General features: G+C 41.2%; 1 protein-coding gene across 1 annotated transcript in view; it reads left to right on the forward strand.

Moving 5' to 3' along the window:
• The window catches only part of ak9 (adenylate kinase 9), a 267,579-nt gene that overhangs the window by 16,942 nt on the left and 230,642 nt on the right, over positions 1 to 19,995 (forward strand). Inside the window, exon 7 of the mRNA XM_072552101.1 lies at positions 10,530 to 10,706. Coding sequence (XP_072408202.1) covers positions 10,530 to 10,706 — 177 coding nt within the window. The remainder of the gene's footprint in view (positions 1 to 10,529; positions 10,707 to 19,995) is intronic.

Here is a 19,995-nt window from a genome sequence, read left to right on the forward strand (position 1 = left end):
CAATCGCTCAAATCCTCCAACCCTGCCAATATCTTTACAAATATTTTCTGGACCCTTTCAAGTTTCAGCATCCTTCTAATAAGAAAGAGACCAGAATTGCACACAGTATTCCAAAAGTGGCCTAACCATATCCTGTACAGCCACAACATGACCTCCCAACTCCTGTACTCAATATTCTGGCCAATAAAGGAAAGCATACCAAACGCCTTCTTCACGATCCTATCTACCTGCGACTCCACTTTCAAGAGCTATGAACCTACACTCCCTCGGACCTTGCTATTAAGTGTACAAATCCTGCTAAGATCTGCTTTCCCAAAATGGAGCACCTCTCATTTATCTAAATTAAATTCCATCTGCCACTCGTCAGCCCATTGGCCCATCTGATCAAGATCCTAATGTAATCTGAGGTAACGTTCTTCGCTGTCCACTACTCCTCCAATTTTGGTGTCATCGGCAAACTTACTAACTATACCTCCTATGTTCATATCCAAATCATTTTATATAAGAAGTGAAAAGTAGCGGACTCAGCACCACTCCTTGTGGCACTCCATTGGTCACAAGCCTCCAGTCTGAAAAACAACCCTCTACCACCACCCTCCCTCTTGTACCTTCAAGCCAGTTCTGTATATTCTCTGAAAATGCACATTATAATAAGCTTTGCTTTTAGAAGTGTTTAAAATGATAATTATGTCATTATATTTGATAATTTCTTTTAGATTTTAGAGACATCAAGGTATATGGGGATGAAACAGAAATATTGCTCTGAGATAGAGCACCAGCCATAATGCTATTGAATGGAAGGTCAGGTTTAATGGTCCAAAAGGACTATGCATACTTCTCATTTCTGTTTCCATATTTTTCATCCTCATTTGCTGCTCATTACGATTTGCACTGTCCCATCCAACCATTATCTTTGAGTTTGTTGAACCACATTAATTCCTGGTGCCTGAATTCAACCAAATTTAACTCAAACTTAAACAAAAATTGTTGGAGAAACTCAGCAGATGTGGCAGCATCTGTGGAGAAAGCAGAGTTAATCTTTCTTCAGAACGAGCTAGTAATATGCTGAAGACAGAGGGTTGGGATGGGGAGTTCAAAGGAGTAAGCAGTAGGTAAAGACAGAGCCCAGTGGGAGAGAAAGACAGACAAAGGGATGCATAATGGTAAGCTAAAGAGACAGAAAAGGTGATAATGGGAGCCATAGTAGATGAAAATGGAATGGTTATGCTGAAAGCACATTGTACATTAACTATCTGGATGAGTGGCAGATGGAATTTAACATGTGAAAGTGTTGAAAGAAGAATAGAGGCACAGGCTATTTTATAAATGAGGAAAAACTTTGGAAATCTGAAGCACAAAGGAACGTAGGAGTCTTACCTTCAGGATTCTGTTACAGTTAACATGCAATTCAGGTGTCAGGAAGGCAAATTCAGTGTGAGCATTATTTCAAGAGGGGTAGAATACTAGAGCAGAGTTGTATTGCTGAGATTGTATAAGGTTCTGGTCAGACTGCATTTGGAATATTGTGAGCAGTTTTGGATCCATATCTAAGAAAGGTTGTGCTGGTGTTGGAGGGGATCCAGACCAGATGTCCAGGAATAATCCTGGGGGTGAAGGAACTTGTCATGAGGAGCGGTTGAGGACTCTGGATCTGCACTCGATAGTTTAGAAGGATGAGGTGAGAACTGATTGAAACTTACAGAATTCTGAGCGGCTTGGATAGAGTGGACGTGGAGAAGATGTTTCCACGCCTTCCCCTTCACCTCTGTCCAAGGCCCCAAAGGATCCTTCTACATCCGACAGAAATTTACCTGTACCTCCATCAATGTCATCTACTGTATTCATTGCACCTGATGTGGTCTCCTCTACATCAGGGAGACTGGATGCTGACTTGCAGATCATTTCAGAGAATGTCTCTGGGTCATCCACACCAACCAACCCCACCCCCCCATGGCTGCCACTTCAACCCCCCCCCCACCGCACTCTGCCAAAGACATGCAAGTCCTGGGCCTCTTCCATTACCAAACCCTTACCACCCGACACCTAGAGGCAGAAAGCCTCATCTTCCACCTTGGGATCCTGCAACTACACTGGTTCATTGTGGATTTCATCAGTTGCCTCATTTCCCCTCCCCCCACAATTTCCCAGTCCCAAACCTCCAACTCGGCACAGCCCTCTTGACCTGTCCACCATCTTTTTTGCCATCCATTTACCCCACCCTCCTCTCTGACCTATCATCTTCTCCCCCATCTTCATCTTCATCTACCTATCGCATTGTCAGCTACCTTTCTCCCAACCACCCCCCCCTCCCCCACCCCACCCCACCATTTATCTCTCAGCACCCCTCTGGCCTACAAGTCTCATTCCGATGAAGGACTTATACCTGAGACATTGATTCTCCTGCTGCTCTGATGCTGCCTGACCTGCTATGTTTTTCCAACACCACACTCGCGTCTATAACTTAATTAGACAAGAATTAAAGCATGTGGATTAGAAGCAGCTGATTGACGATAAATCCACATTTGTCAAGTAGGAATCTTTTAAAGACCAGTTGATTAGAGTGAAGAACGGTATGTTCCTGTGGTAGTGAAGCACAGGAATGGCAGCATTCACGAACCTTGGATGACAAGGGAAAGTATCAGCTAGGTCAAAAAAAAAGCATACCTAACATCTAAGAATATGAAGGAAGTAGGAAAGACCTCAAATGGGGAGTTGGGAGCGCTAAAAAGGGCCACAAAATATTCTTGGCCAGCAAGGTTCAGGAGAATCTCAAGGCAGTTTGTACATATATTAGGAGCAGAAGTATAGCTAGGGAAAGAGTAGGCTCACTCAAGGATAAAGAAAGGAGGTTACGTATGAAGTCAGACGAAATGGATGAGGTCCTTAATGAGTACTTTACATTGGTATTTGCCAAAGAGAGGGACGTGAGGGAAGCTGAGGTTAGGGAAAGGTATATGAATACTCTCAGGCAGGTCAATATTATGAAGGAGGACATGTTGTGTATTCAGAAATGCATTAAGGTGGACAAGTCTCCAGGGCCAGATGGGATCTCAGAGGGGAGAAAAGAACAGGGAATGACATCACCACAGGAAATGACGTCACCAACCCAAGGAAACCTAAACACATAAATAGAAAGTGGGTCACTAACACTAGTGCTTCACCAGAGGCTCGTTGATAGTGTTGTCTAGTATGGTGACAAAATGTTTGAAAACAAACCTCTACAAATCTTCTCAAAACCCATGAAGTGAGGAGCATTGTCAAAGGATACGGCATAGATAGATTGCAGATTTAGGCAGAGAATTGGCAGTTGGAGTTTAGTCTGGACAAATGTGAGAAAATACATTTTGGAAGGTCAAATTCTGTTGCAAATTATACAATAAATGGCAGAACTCTTAGGAGCATTGACATACAGAAGGATTTGAATGTACAGAACCCCAGATCCCTGAAAATGACAACACAGGTGGATAAGGTGGTCAAGAGGTATGTTTGCCTTCATTAGCCATGGCTTCAAATATAAAAGTTGACAAGTTAAGTTATAGTTATATAAAACTTTAGTGAGGCCACATTTGGAATATTGCGATCAGTTCTGATTGCCACGCTACCAGAAGGATGTGGATGCTTTGGAAAGGGCGCAGAGAAGGTTTAGCAGGATGTTGCCCGGTCTGAAGGGTTTTAGTTATGAGGACAGGTTGAGTAAACTTGGATTGTTTTCACTGGAAAGATGTAGGCTGAGGGGCAACCTGATAGAGGTCACAAAGTTATGAGAGGCATAGATTTGGTGGATAATCAGAAGCTTTTTCCCAGGGTTGAAAGGTCAAGTACAAGAGGGCAAGGTGAGAGGGGAAGGTTTAGTGGAGAAGTCCAGGGAAAATCTTTCACACAGAGGTTGGTGGGTGCCTGGAATGCACTGCCATTGGAGATGATGAAAACAGGCATTATTTAAGGCATATCCTGATAGACACGTGAATGCTGGTGAATAGAGGGATAGAAATTGCATATCGGCAATAAGTAGCAACTCTAACTAAGAATTAGGAATTGGTGTAGGCTTGGTGGGCCAAAGGGCCTGTTCTTGTGCTGTATTGTATTGGATAACTGCAAACCAGCCACTCTGTAGTGGAAGAGCAAGAAGATAGCAACAATGAAAAAAAAAGTTATTCACTGTCATGCACACAGCCCCCAGATCAGATACTGACAGGAGACTAGTTAGAGCATTACTTAAAGACAGGAATCTGCACATGATTAGACACATCCCATGATCTGCATCATGGCAGGGGGGGAAGAGTAGCACATGTGCTGGTGTCACAAATGGGTTCTACTGAAGAAATTGCATGAACATGTTGATGGACCAGGCTTTAGCTGTTGACTGATGCTATGTATAACAAAATTCTTAGTACATGAGTAAATCTGACAGAAAACCTACTTATCAATGACACAGTGTATAAGGAGACAAACACCAACTTTGCACAAGACTTTCCAAAAAGGGGTAGGGCCCAGTTTTTTCAGTTTTTTGGTCATGCAGCAGCAGCACTGCAATCGTAAATTCAGCCATATCACAGCAAGTGATGGTGGGTGTCTCAGCTTCCATTGCAGCAATATCGGAAGCCATCTATTATCTTATAAAATTTTGGTTTGACTTTAATTTTAATTGTTAAGACCTAAGTTGATCTCAATTATAGTCTGAGTTTGAGAGAGTCAGTCTAAAATTTTACTGTCTGCAAAGAAGACCCTGAGCTTCCACTTGCCTGGCACTTTAACACACCCCCTATTCCCTGGCCAACACCTCTGTCTCAGGGTTGTTGCAGTGTTCCACAAAGTTCACTTGGATACCTTGCAGCCTTCTGGACTCAATATCGAGTTTAATAACTTTAGAGCTTGAGCTCTCGCATGTCCTTATCCTAGCCCCCACACATCAGGCCTTTTATCACATAGACTGCTATTGCACAAATAACCCATTGTTAGCCGCTAGCAGTCCCCATTAATAACTATTCACCCTCCTAGCCACATCATTATCTACTCCTTTGTCTGTCTAACCCTTCTCTCTCTTTGGGCTCTATCCTCACCTCTTGTATACTCTTCCTCTCCCCCCAACCTCTCTTCTGCACATAAACTGGCATTTTCCTAGCTGTCATCAGTTCTGAGGAAGGGTCACTCAACCCAAAATGTTAACTCTGATTTCTCTCTGCCAGTACTGCCAGACCTGCTGAGTTTTTCCTGCCATTTCTCTTTTCTGTTTAAAATTTTACTGGTCCTGATTCACTATAAGACTCTTTCCAGGATGACTGATGTCAACTGTTGCCATTCTTGATGGCAACATCTTTACCCAATCAGAGTTTACTTTACAACCAGTCAATATTATATAACAGTATCAATATTGTTTTCCCCTTCATTACTATTCTTGCCATTTTGTGCCCTTGCCACGCTAAGTTCTTCTTCCAGATATTGCTCAGCATAGAAAGTACTGATTCATCAGTTGGGGGAGAGGGTACAAGTGTGGCATATGGTCATCATGTTGTGGAGTTGAAGGCACAAATTGTACCTTTAAGTGGGAGTGAAAATTGAAAAGCTGGCAAGCACCTGTCATGTGACTAAATGCAGGCACAGAGTGTACTGAATAATTTGAAGATGTAACATTTGAGATGTAGCTTGTGCAATGTGTTGTTTTCACAGCCATTCGAATTCAACCAATCAGTTTAAATTATGCCACAAGATACTAAAATCCAAACAAATTTGAATTTTACTGTTCTGACAACATCAAACTAATGAGATGATTTGATGTTTTGGGGTATAAAAGCAGGCATTTTGGACAGTTAGCCGGAGAAAGAACATCTTCTGCCATCGACTGATTGCTTTCAAAAATATGCTCTCTGAAAGGTACCTTTTTCATACGAAACATCATTGCAGCAGAAGACCGAAGACAACACAGGAAAAATCTGCAGAGGACGATTGATACAGCTGGCTGGTTTTGAAACTTGACATTTTTTGTAAATTTAATAAGGGGCTTCATTGGTTCAGTATATTGTTGTAAATTGTTAAGCCCAAGGAGGCTTACAGTGTAGATAGTTGTTGTTTAATGTTTTTTTGCAGTTAAAGAATAAATTGTTAATTTTTTTTAGTTAGTAGAATTTGGGTAGTCCTCTATCATTCATACTTTAACAGCTTACAAGACGAGGTGAACTTTTCTGTATTTCTGGTTTAAATTAGCAGAAGGGTTTATCCTGTGTCATAATAATCAGCAAGGTGTTTCCTTGCCCACTTTCAGCCTAATGCCTTAGAATATCACAGGATCAAGAGTCAATTTTCTTGGGCAGCTCCCACCCACTGTATACCGCAGTGTTGCCAACTCTGCTGAGTCTGTCCTGTTGGTGGGACAGAACACGCACAGGGCTGGTAATGGTGTTGTCTGGAACATTGTCAGTAAGGCATGAATTATTTTATAGGGAAGGCACCTGTAGTAGCAGTAATCATAATATGATTAATATTTACTTTAAATTTATAGGAAAGAAGATTAGGTCCAAAGCTAGTATTTTAAGCTTAAATGAGAGCAGTTTTTAGTGCATGAAACCAGAGCTAGCTAAATTGAACTAATTTTATTAATAAGATGGGAAATTAGAGTTGAAGCGAAACCTAGCTAGAAATATAAAAGCAGATACTGAGAATTTGTATAAATATTTAAAAAGAAAAAAATTAACAAAATGAACATTGATCCTATAACAAGCGTCTCTCAAGAGTTAATGATGGATAATAAGGAGATACAGATTAATTGAACAGGTTTTTGCCTTGACCTTTAATAGACAGAATGCAAATAACATCTAGAAATGGTTGCAAATCAGAAAATAGAATGGAGGGCAGGACTCAAGAAAATTACAACCACCAGAAATGGTACCAAGCAAACTGTTGGAATTGTGAGCTGCCAAATCCCCAGGTTTGATGGACTTCATCCTGACGTTTTAAAATCTCCTGGCTATTGAGATTGTTGATGTATTGTTTATGGTTTTCCAAAATTCCTTAGATTTGGAGAATGTTCCATTTGATTGGATATTGGCAAATATAATTCCTTCATTCAAAAAGGGGGGAGAAAAGATGATATTGCAGGGCACTTTAGAAATATTTAAGGTAAGCAGGCAGAATCAACATGGCTTTCTGAAAGAGAAGTTAGGTTTAACCAATTAATTGAATTCTTTTATAAATTATCGTACACTGTGGATAATGTGGAACAGTGGATGTATTGTATTTTGATTTCCAGAAGGTGTTAACTAAATCATTGCAGAAAATAAGAGGTTGTCATGTAAGAAGTAACATATTGGCATGGGTAGAAAAGTGATATTTAGATAATCGGCCCAACAAGTCCACATCGACCCTCCGAAGAGAAGCCAACCCCCCCTATATTTACCCCTGACTAATCCACCTAACACTATGGGCAATTTAGCATGGCTAATTCACCTAACCTGCACATCTTTTGGACTGTGGGAGGAAACTGGAGCACCTGGAGGAAACCCATGCAGACACGGGGAGAATGTGCAAATTCCACACAGACAGTTGCCCGAGGAGGGAATTAAACCCGGGTCCCTGGTGCTGTGAGTCAGTGCTAACCACTGAGCCACCTTAGTTATCAGGCACCAGTAGGCATAAATGGTCATTTTTAGGTTGGCAAGTATATAATGAATGGTGTGTCACAAAGGTGAGAACCGATGCTTCAACGTTTTGAACAATTTATAGAAAAGCCTTGGATAAATGGACTGAAAGTACTGTTGCAAAATTCAAAACATTGATAAGGAACTATTTTTCTCACAAAGCATTGTGAGTCTTTGGAATCTTTTTCCTTGAAATGTAGTTGAAGCAGAATCTTTGAATATTTTTAAGGCGGGATATTTTGATTATCAGAAGGGTAGGCAGGAATCTGGAGTAACCAGATCAACCATGATCTGAATGGTGAACCAGGCTTGAGGAGTTGAGTGGTTTACTCATGCTCTTGATTTGTATGTTAACATATCTACTATTACTCATGGGAGCATAGGAAATATTCCCAGCAAAATGTGGAGATGAGGAAATAGGCCATTAATTCCAGTTAGCAAAATTGCTGAATAGTTTGCTCTTAGCCTTGGAAAAACAACCTCTCCAATAATGTCAAATACTGTTGGATTTGCATTGTAAACAAGAATGAATTGTACCAGAAGCACTTAAGTTTGCTTTTCGATGTCATAAAAAACTCATTATTGAAGTAATCGACATGAAGGCCTACCTTGGAGGCCCAGAAGTAAACAATTAGAGTAAATTATTGTGAGATGATTTTTAATTTGCTTGTATATTCACCCGTCTCCTTTCTCTGTCCTCTTTCTGTCTCTCAATCTACCTTTATTTCTGTCTATTTTAAGTTGAGTCAGTAATTCACCATATGAACAACTCCGTAATTCGGTCTATTTGTTTCTCAATTAGAGTCATAAAGTCATAGAGCTGTACAGCACAGAAACATACCCTTAAGTCCAACTCGTTATCCCAACCAATTCTAGTCCTCCCAGCCAGCACCCAGCCCATATCCCTCCAAACCTTTTCCATTCATATACCCATCCAGATGCCTTTTAAATGTTGCAATTGTACCAGTCTTCACCACTTGCTCTGGCAGCTCAATACATACACGTACCACCCTCTGTGTGAAAAAGTTGCCCCTTAGGTCCCTTTTGAATCTTTCCCCTCTCACCCTAAACCTATGCCCTCTAGTCCTGGACTCCCCCAACCCAGGGAAAAGACTTTGTCTATTTATCCTATCCATGCCCCTCATAATTTTACAAACCTCAATAAGGTCACCCTTCAGCCTCCAACGCTCCAGGGAAAACAGTCCCAGCCTGTTCAGCCTCTCCCTATAGCTCAAATCCTCCAACCCTTGTAAATCTTTTCTGAACTCTTTCAAGTTTCACAACATCTTTCTGATAGGAAGGAGACCAGAATTGCATGCAATATTCCAACAGTGGCCTAACCAATGTCCTGTACAGCCGCAACATGACCTCCCAACTCCTGTACTCAATATTCTGACCAATAAAGAAAAGCATACCAAACGCCTTCTTCATTATCCTATCTACCTGCGACTCCACTTTCAAGGAGCTATGAACCTGCACTCTAAGGTCTCTTTGTTCAGCAACACTCCCTCGGACCTTATTATTAAGTGTATAAGTCCAGCTAAGATTTGCTTTTCCAAAATGCAACACCTTGCATTTATCTGAATTAAACTCCATCTGCCACTTCTCAGCCCATTGGCCCATCTGATCAAGATCCTGTTGTAATCTGACGTAACCTTCTTGGCTGTCCACTACACCTCCAATTTTGGTGTCATCTGCAAACTTATTAACTGTACCTCTAATGTTCACATCCAAATCATTTATATTAATGATGAAAAGTAGTGGACCCAGCACCAATCCTTGTGGCACTCCACTGGTCACAGGCCTCCAGTCTGAAAAACAACCCTCCACCACGACCCTCTCTCTTCTACCTTTGAGCCAGTTCTGTATTGAATTGGTAGTTCTCCCTTTATTTTGAGAGATCTAACCTTGCTAACCAGTCTCCCATAGTGAATCTTGTCGAATGCCTTACTGAATTCCAGATAGATCACATCTACTGCTCTGCCCTCCTCAATCCTCTTTGTTACTTCTTCAAAAAACTCAATCAAGTTTGTGAGACATGATTTCCCATGCATAAAGCCATGTTGACTGTCCCTAATCAGTCCTTGCCTTTCCAAATACATGTACATCCTGTCCCTCAGGATTCCCTCCAACAACTTGCCCACCACCGAGGTCAAGCTCACCGGTCTATAGTTCCCTGGCATGTGCTTACCACCCTTCTTAGAGTGCCACCACGTTAGCCAACCTCCAGTCTTCCGGCACCTCACCTGTGACTATTGATGATACAAATATCTCAGCAAGAGGCCCAGCAATCACTTCTCTAGCTTGTCACAGAGTTCTAGGGTACATCTGATCAGGTCCTGGGGATTTATCCACCTTTATGCGTTTCAAGACATCCAGCACTTCCTCCTCTGTAAGATGGACATTTTTCAAGATGTCACATCTATTTCCCCACATTCTATATCGTCCATGTCCTTTTTCACTGTAAATACATCTTAAATTTAATTGGTTGAGTCTGTCCTGAAATTTCATTGGTTAAGAAAGAGACAATTAGACCTGATGTTCAGTGACATCCAGATGCCCCATTGACCTGATTAATTCATTGTCCATTTGTTTTTCTGTAACTTGCAGTACAAAAGTTATATGACCTAACGGCTTCTGCAATTTCTGGAATGTGGAAATCATTACAGTTCTAACAAAAATTCTAAATATGGCTAATACAATGCCTGAAATAATTAAATATGGATACGAATTGTGTATTTTGATTAAATTTCAGTAATAATAACTTCTATGGTCATACCAATGAGAAAAAAGTGAATTTGAATATTTGCACTATGATCAAATACATAAAAGTCAGAAGGTTAAACAATATTTTGCAGGGAAATAACTTCAAGACATTTCTTTTAAATTTATTAATAGTGTCCCGATTATGACTTGTGTGAACGAGTGTCAGGACAACGTCAAGATCCTCTCACGGGAAAAGTATACCAGCAAGAACAGTGGAACCCAGACAAAGGAGATGTAGATAAAGCCAAAGCAAAACCTGAGGAAGAAGAGACTGAAGAAGAGGAGGAATCAGTTGAGGAGCTTGAAGAAGTAAGCGTTTAATTTCCTCTCTCAATTCCTGCGTTATTACAATAATAATCTGAAAATTTAAGTTGTGATTTTATGTTCCTGATAGGAGCATCTAAATGAGATATAACTCAAATTCTCCAATCCACAGTTCCCGTGAATGTGACTTCCAGCAGGCAATGCTGGATTCCAGAAATGATATATCTAACTGTTTCGAAGTAACTATGTGAGGTTGCAGTTATGTTTCCAAGATGATTTCCTTGAATTGAAATAACCTCTTAACACCAGGAGTTTATTACTATAAACCATAAGAAATTGGAACAGAAAGATGCTTTAGGCCCTTCAAACATGCTCCATGATTCAGTGGAATTATGGCAAACCCGACAGTCCTCATAACCACTTTCCTGTCCTTTTCCTATAACCCTTGATTCTCCTATTGATCAAGAATCAGTCTATTTTAGCCTTAAAGGTATGCGATGACTCTTCCCCACAGCTCTCTGTGGCAAGGCATTCCAAGGACTGACAATCCTCTGAGAAAAGAAATTCCCTGATCTCCATCTTAAATTGGGGTCCCCTTATCCTGAGACTATGGCGTCTGGTTCTAGACTTGCCCATGAAGCAAAGCATGCATTTACTCAGCCAAGCTCCTTAAGAACCCTATATTTTTCAATGAGATCACCTCTTATTCTTTTAAACTTCAGTGAGTAAAGTCCCAACTTATTCAATCTTTGCTCAGAAGACAATCCCTCCATACCAGGAATCATTCAAATGAACCTTCTCTGTTTCCGTAAATAAGTGGACCAAAACTGAACACCGTACTCTAGATACAGTCTCACCACTTCCTTGTACAGTTGCAGTATTACCTCCTTACTCTTATCCTCCCACCCTCTTGAAATAATGGCCAACATTCCATTAGCCTTCCTGATTACCTGCTAGCTTTCTGTGTTTCATGTACAAGTATGCTGAAGTCACTTTGAGTTAGGGAGTCATAGAGTCATTTAGCATGGAAACAGACCCTTCGTTCCAACCCATTGATGCCAATCAAATTTCCCAAAATAAACAAACCCCATTTGCCTGCATTTAGCGCATATCCTTCTAAAATTTCAAAGGTTTGCTCGCTGAGCTGGAAGGTTCATTTTCAGATGTTTCATCACCATAAGGGCTAACATCTTCAGTGAGTCTCCGGATGAATTGTCTGAAAATGAGCCTTCCAGCTCAGTGAGCAAACCTTTGCAATTTTAAGAGCCATTTCTCTCATTTTTAATTTAATCAATCCCGAATCACCGAAATTAAATGAATTGTCTCACCTGCATTTTATTTAAAGATCTAGGAAACTAACCTGCAAGTGGTTAAATCTGCTGGGATTTTTCGTACCCCCAAATCCGTTCAAATCTGTCCAAACCAGTTCAAATCCTGGACCCGAACTCCCAAACTGTTACAACACAGGTTAAACCCTCCTGCTTAATTTAAAACCAGCAACTGTGCAGTAATCTCTTACCTATCTTTTACCTTCCCTTCTATAATACTAATCCGATAAAACTCCCAATTAAGATTTACAAAACAACATTTCTTATCTCAAAACCAAGCAGCTGGAGGTTATTGTCTTCGGAACTTCCTGCATAATCTTTTATCCTTGTTAGGAATTTCTGCGTCACAGATTACTGATCAAAAATTTACTTTTAAGAGAGATGTTTTTTCAAGCAGTTTGGTACATGCTATGATTGACAGTTCACCTCTCAACTGTTCAAATGTTCCCCCATCTTATACCCCAGAGCATCGGATTGTGTCATGTGAGCAAACCTACATCCAGAACCTCAACCTGAGCTAAAATCTTCACAAAACTTGCTAATTGCAAAAGAGGTTCTGGATTTGAAGGTGATTCTCAAATTTGCCAAGAAGGGAAGAAAAAGGACATACTTTTAGAATTAGCAAATAAGTTAGATTCGGGTTTAACCAAGGACAAAAGTAAAGCTGAAATTGTAAAGGGGTTACTCAAACACTTAGGTGTGTCAGAGAAACAGACAAGTGCAGTAGAGGTAGAAAAACGTAAATTACAATTGAGGAAAATGGAGTTAGAAGATGGAGAGAGAGGAAAGAGAGAGGGAGAGAGAAAGGGAAAGAAAGAAGAAAGGGAGACAGGAGAGAGAGGAAAAAGAGAGAGAGAAGGTTCTTGGCTGAGCAAAGAGGGAGAGAAGAAAGAGAGAGAGATAGAAGAGGGAGAAAGAGAGAGAGAATTTGAACATGAGAAGTTGCGACTTAATTAGCAAAGTGAAGTTAACAGGATGGAGATTAAAAGAGAAGGTAGTGAGATATATATATATATATATAAACATAAAAACTCTGCCACATTTTGATGAGAAAGATGTTGAATCTTTCTTTATTTCATTTGAAAAATTGGCTAGGCAGATGGAGTAGTCCGAGGATTTATGGGTAATGCTAGTTCAGACTAAATTGGTAGGCAGAGCTAGTGAGGTATTTGCCGCATTGTCAGAAGAGGTATCAAAAGATTATGAGGAGGTTAAACAGGCTATTTTAAATGCTTTTAAATTGGTATCAGAAACATATAGACAGTGTTTCAGAAATACAAAGAAGGAACTAGGTCAGACTTACGTTGAGTTCCAAAGAATTAAACATAGTCACTTTGGTGGATGGGTGCGTGCTTTGAAAATAGATTGGACATTTGAGGCTTTCTTAGAGAGATTATTCTGCTGGAAGAATTTAAAAACTCACTTCCAGAGATGGTACGAATTCATGTGGAAAAACAAAAAGTTCAGGAAGTGAAAAGGGTAGGAGAGTTAGCAGATGCATACATGCTGGTGCATAAGACAAGCTTCCACCCAGAATTTTGTCCTGTGAGGGATGGAAGTTGAGAGAATGGGAGATCTTACATTACTGAACTAAGAGTAGAGAACACGGGAAAGAATTTACCACAGGATAAAAAAGAAGCCCAAGAGGGTGGAAAGGAGGTGAAAGACCTCAGGTATTCCCACTGTGGTAAAGTGGGACACGTAAAGTCACAGTGCTGGTCATTAAAGAAAGGCACTGTGGGAAAAGATGTGGTAAAAGAAGCTAAGCCAATGGCATTAGTGAAGGTAGTAAAGGAGACCCCAAGAAGAGCCGAGGAGCTGCAGGAGAGTGTGCAGCCTTGGGGTTAGCACCTGATCTCTGCAAAGAATTCACCTCTGTGGGTAAAGTTTACTCACAAAGAACTGAGGGAGAAGGACAAGAAGCTATAATTTTGAGAGATACAGGAGCTAACCAGTCGCTAATTGTAAGGGATGAGCGAATATGCACCCTTTCTGATGTGTTACCCGAGAGTATGGTAATTTGTGGAATAGATGGACAGCAATTTAGTGTTCCCCTATGTAAGATCAGGTTGGAGTGCCAACTTCAGACTGGGGAAGTTACAATGGGAGTGATTGACAGAGTATCAGTTCCAGGAATTCAGTTTGATCTTGGGAATAATTTGGCAGGATCCAAGCTGGGGGTGACACATCTTGTTATGGAGAAGCCCAAGGAAGACCAAGAAACTGAGGAGTTAAAACAGAAATATCCTGGTATTTTCCCAGACTGTGTAGTAACCAGATCCCACTATCATAAGTCCCAGCATGAAGTGAAAAAGTAAAGAGAAAGCTGAAGGAGTTGAGGTTCAGTTAGCGGAAAGCCAGTTTGATGTAATGGTGCAAGAAAACCCTGAACAGGCAGAGGATCAGACAGAAGTGTTTACTCCTGAAAGGTGACGGAACTTGCAACAGAAAGACAATAAGATAAAAGTTATATATGTGGATGCATACCCTGAAAAGGAGGCAGAGAATATTCCAGAGGGTTATTATCTGAAAGATAGAATCCTCAGATGGAAAAAGAGACCAAGGTACGTTAATGCACTGGAGAAATGGGCTGAAGTACACTAGATTGTGTTGCTGGTAGCATATAGAAGTTTTATGGGTAGCACATGAACTACCTGTAGGAGGTCACTTAGAGGAACAAAAACTCAAGACTAAGGTACAAAAAATTTTTATTGGCCTGGAATGCACAAGGATGTAGTTAGTTTTTGCCGTACGTGTCATACATGCCAAATGGTAGGTAAGCCACAGGCGGTAATAAATCCAGCACCTTTGTTGCCAATTCCCATATTTGAAGAACCTTTCATGTGGGTTATAAATGATTGTATAGGTCCCCTCCCGAGAACCAGATGTGAGAACCAGTACTTGTTAACCATAATGGGTGTGTCTACCAGATTTCCTGAGGCAATTCCATTACGGAGTATCATAGAATTAAGGAGATGTACAGCATGGACCAACCCATCCAAGCCGACCAGATATCCCAGCCCACTCTAGTCCCACCTGCCAGCACCTGGCCCATATCCCTCCAAATCCTTCCTATTCATATACCCATTCAAATGCCTCTTAAATATTGCAATTGTACCAGCCTCCACCACTTCCTCTGGCAGCTCATTCCACACTTGTACCACCCTCTGCGTGAAAAAGTTGCCCCTTAAGTCTCTTTTATACCTTTCCCCTCTCACCCTAAACCTATGCCCTCTAATTCTGGACTCCCCGACTCCAGGGAAAAGACTTTGTCTATTTATCCTATTCATGCCCCTCATAATTTTGTAAACCTCTATAAGGTCATCCCTCAGCCTTCAACGCTCCAGGGAAAACAGCCCCAGCCTGTTCAGCCTCTCCCTATAGCTCAAATCCTCCAACCCTGGCAACATCCTTGTAAATCTTTTCTGAACTCTTTCAAATTTCACAACATCTTTCCTATAGGAAGGAGACCAGAATTGCACACAATATTCCAACAGTGGCCTAACCAATGTCCTGTACAGCCGCAACATGACCTCCCAACTCCTGTACTCAATACTCTGACCAATAAAAGAAAGCATACCAAACGCCACCTTCACTATCCTATCTACCTGTGACTCCACTTTCAAGGAGCTATGAACCTGCACTCCAAGGTCTCTTTGTTCAGCAACACCCCCTGGGACCTTACCATTGTGTATAAGTCCTGCTAAGATTTGCTTTCCCAAAATGCAGCACCTTGCATTTATCTGAATTAAACTCCATGTGCCATTTCTCAGCCCAATGGCCCACTTGGTTAAGATTGTTGTAATCTGAGGTAACCCTCTTCACTGTCCACTACACTTCCAATTTTGGTGTAATCTGCAAACTTACTAACAATACCTCTTATGCTCGCATCCAAATGATTTAAATAAATGATGAAAAGTGGAGGACCCAGCACCGATCTTTGTGGCACTCCACTGGTCACAGGCCTCCAGTCTAAAAAACAACCCTCACCACCACCCTCTGTCTTCTACCTTTGAGCCAGTTCTGTATCCAAATGGCTAGTTCTCCCTGTATTCCGTGAGATCAAACCTTGTTAATCAGTCTCCCATGGGGAACTTTGTCGAACACGTTACTGAAGTCCACGTAGATCACATCCACTGCTCTGCCCTCATCAATCCTCTTTGTTACTTCTTCAAAAAACTCAGTCAAGTTTGTGAGACATGATTTCCCATGCACAAAGCCACGATGACTATCCCTATCAGTCCTTGCCTTCTCAAATACACGTACATCCTGTCCCTCAGGATTCCCTCCAACAACTTGCCCACCATCGACGTCAGGCTCACTGGTCTATAGTTCCCTGGCACCACGTTAGCCAACCTCCAGTCTTCCAGCACCTCACCTGTGACTATCGATGATACAAATATCTCAGCAAGAGGCCCAGCAATCACTTCTCTAGTTTCCTACACCTGATCAGGTCCCAGGGATTTATCCACCTTACTTTTCAGACAGTGAGCTCCAGGACACCAACAACTCTAGATGAAATATTTTCTCTTAAAACTCAAAAACTCTCACCTCTTACCTTAAATCCATATCCCCTGATTATGGTCCTTCAACCAAGGGGAAAACAACGTTTTTATCTCTTTTATGTTAACACTTCAAAATTTTATAAACTTCAGTAAAACTCTCCCTTCAGCCCCTTTGTTCCAGAGAAAACAACCTTCGCTTATCCAATCCTCTATCATAACTAAAATTCTCCATTTTTGGCAACATCCTTGTAAATCTCATCTCTACTGTCCGATGCAATCACTTCTTTACTAATGTTCAATGACCAAAATAATATACAGTACTCCAGCTGAGATCTAATTAGTGTTTTATACTCCTTCAGTTATACCTTGGTGAATAAAAGCAAACATCCCACATATTTTCTTGACCAGCTTATTTACTTGTCAATTTCAGGAGTTTGCACACCATATGCATTATTTCACACTTTTCCTGACTGAACGCTAATTGCCAATGTTCAGTTCATCTGGCTAGTTCAATACATATTCTTGTAGTCATCCTCTTTCTTCTTTATTGTCAACTAAACAGCCAACGTTTGGATCAAATACAATCTTTAAAAATCAGTTCCCTTGCATTCAATAACAAATCATTGATATATGTACCAGAAAGATCAAAAGACCTAGTACTGAGCCTAGTGGAAACAGCCTTCTCATCAGGGAAAAAAAATACTCACCAAACAATAAAATGCCTTTATTTTTGTGCCTTGGCATTAATTATGGATCCAACTTGTCTACTCATCTTGGATTCAAAGACTTTTTGCTTCTGTGAACAGTCTGACATTTGAAGTGGTGATCAAACGCACTAGCCTCATTACCCAAGTTACTGAATATTTTGAGAATGCAATCATGTTACTGACACACAACATTCCCCAAAGTGTACAAAGGCATCATTGGGCATCGATGGGACCCAAAAATGGGTCCCAGGCATTCATAAATTCTGTACCATGAGTCTTTAAAACTGTAAAAGCAAGGAAAGGCCATGTTTAATTTCTGATTTTTGGTTGGAGTCTTATCTGGCAGAAAGGAAGATGGTTGTGTTTGTTGGAGGTCAGTCAGCTCAGCTCCAGGTCATCTCTGCAGGAGTTCCTCAGGATAGTATCCTAAGGCCCAATCATATTCAGCTGCTTCATCAATGACCTTCCCTCCATCAGGTCAGTCGTGGGGATGTTTGTTCATGATTGCACAATGTTCAGCACTGTTTCCAGCTCCTTAGATACTGAATCAGTCCATGCCCAAATGCAGCAAGATCTTAATATTCATAGAATCCCTTCAGTGTAGAAGCAGGCCATTCGGCCCATCAGGTCCACATCGACCCTCTAAAGAGCATTCTGCCCAGATCCATCCCTCTATCCCATCCCTGTAACCCTGCATTTCCCAGGGCTCATGCACCTAGCCTGCACTTCCCTGGACACTATGAGCAATTTAGTACAGCCAATGCACCTAACCTGCACATCTTTGTACTGTGAGAGCAAACCCACACAGACACAGGGAGAATGTGCAAACTCTGCACAGACAGTTGCCTGAGGCTGGAATCAAACCCAGGTGCCTGGCACTGGGGCAGCAGTGCTAACTGCCGAGCCACTGTGCTGCCCCAAAACCAGGCTTGTGTGCAACAGTGGTCAGTAACATTCATGGCACACAAATGAAAGGCAAGAACATTCTCCAACAGGACAGAATCTAACCATTGTCTCTTCACATTGAATGGTGTTACCATCACTGAATACCCTACTATGAACATCTTCGGGTTATCATTGATCTGAAACTCATCTGTATTTGACACAGAAATAGTTTGGTGATAAGAGCAGGTCAGAGGCTATGACTCCTGCAGTGAATAATGTACCTCCCTGACTTTACAAAGCCTGTCTAGCACTATAGAAATTCTCCAAGGCTCTTTCCAAACTCCCAATCAATTCCATCTAGAAAGATAAGGGCAGCAAATACGTGGGAACACCCCAACTGCAAGTTCCTCATTATCCAACTTTGAAATATATCACTGTCCCTTCAGTATCACTGGGTCAAAATCCTGGAACTCTCTCCTTAATGGTTTTGTAGGTCTACCTACAGCACATGGATTATAATTGTTCAAGAAGGCACTTCACCACCACCTTCCCAAGAGCAACTAGGGATGCATATCAATACTGGCCCAGCTTTGCCCACATCCCATGAATGAATTAAAACAAAAAAAAACTTATGCTGAGCTACCTCCTCTCTGTTAAAGTTACAACAATTTGCAGTAGCCTTGGATTAGGTAAAGAGAAGAGAGGCCAAGGTGTTATAAGCGAACCTCTGTGTGAATAGCTGCACAGAACATGACTGGGTCAATTGCGAAGCTTTCAATTGTAAGTACATGGATGATGAGTACTTAAAACAAGGTACATAAAAGTAATTGCAACTTATGAGGGAGTCATTGCTGACGAGAAAGAAAGCCAGGTAGAGGACAGGATGGAAGCAAGAACCACAAGTACTTGTGAAATCAATAATGAAACAATATATCAGAGCATCATGCCTCAGGATGGAAAAATGAACAATAAAATGAAACTCTAATAAGCACATTTTGTTCGCTACATGTCCTTGTGACATATATCAGGCACCAAAGCAATGTAACTAAATGAAATGCCTGTTATCAAAGTACATTCAAACAAAATCATTTACCTTGATTCTTCTCAGCATCTTCCACACTACCAATATACATAGCCCCCCTGCTCCCTCACTGTGGTCTACCGTTGGATCCAATGCATAACCGTAGGTATGAAACGCAAAAATGGTGGTAGAGGAGTTAGTAGCTTTCTTCACATGGTATGGACTACCCGGAGAGATTCAGTCGGACCAAAGGTCAAATTTTACTGCAAGACTGTTTAAGGAGGTTATGGATAGCTTAGATATACAGCACTTTAAATCCAATGTGTACCATCCTGAATCCCAAGGGAGCTGTAGAAAGGTGGAATCAGATCTTGAAGACCGTGTTGAGAGCATACTGTCAGGATTACCCGAATGATCGGGATAAAGGTATCCCATTCGTATTCTTTGCCATTACAGGTGCCCCAAGTGAATCTACTCATTTCAGTCCCTTTGAGTTAATATTTGGTCATGAAGTGAGAGGCCCTTTGAAATTAATTAAAGCAAAATTGACCGAACCAATTGGAGATCTCACACTTAGATTATGTATCGGAGGTGAGGGAGAGACTAAATCAAGTAGGTGAGTTAGCTAAACAGCACCGAAAGAGGGCACAGTAAAGAATGAAGAAGGTGGCAGGTGAAAGCTCTGAGACTCTGATGTTTTCCCAAGGGGACAATGTGATAGGAGATCCCTTCAAAGCCAGGTTTAGTGGTCCCTATCAAATTGAGAAAAAGTTGAGTCAGGTGAACTATTTAGTGAAGATGCCAGATTAAAAAAAAGGTATCGAGTATGTCATGTGAACATATTGCACTAGAGAGAAAGACCTGGAGAAACATATGTTAGTTACTGGC

The sequence above is a fragment of the Chiloscyllium punctatum genome, chromosome 3, assembly GCF_047496795.1.
Source record: "Chiloscyllium punctatum isolate Juve2018m chromosome 3, sChiPun1.3, whole genome shotgun sequence".
Classification (NCBI taxonomy): domain Eukaryota; kingdom Metazoa; phylum Chordata; class Chondrichthyes; order Orectolobiformes; family Hemiscylliidae; genus Chiloscyllium; species Chiloscyllium punctatum.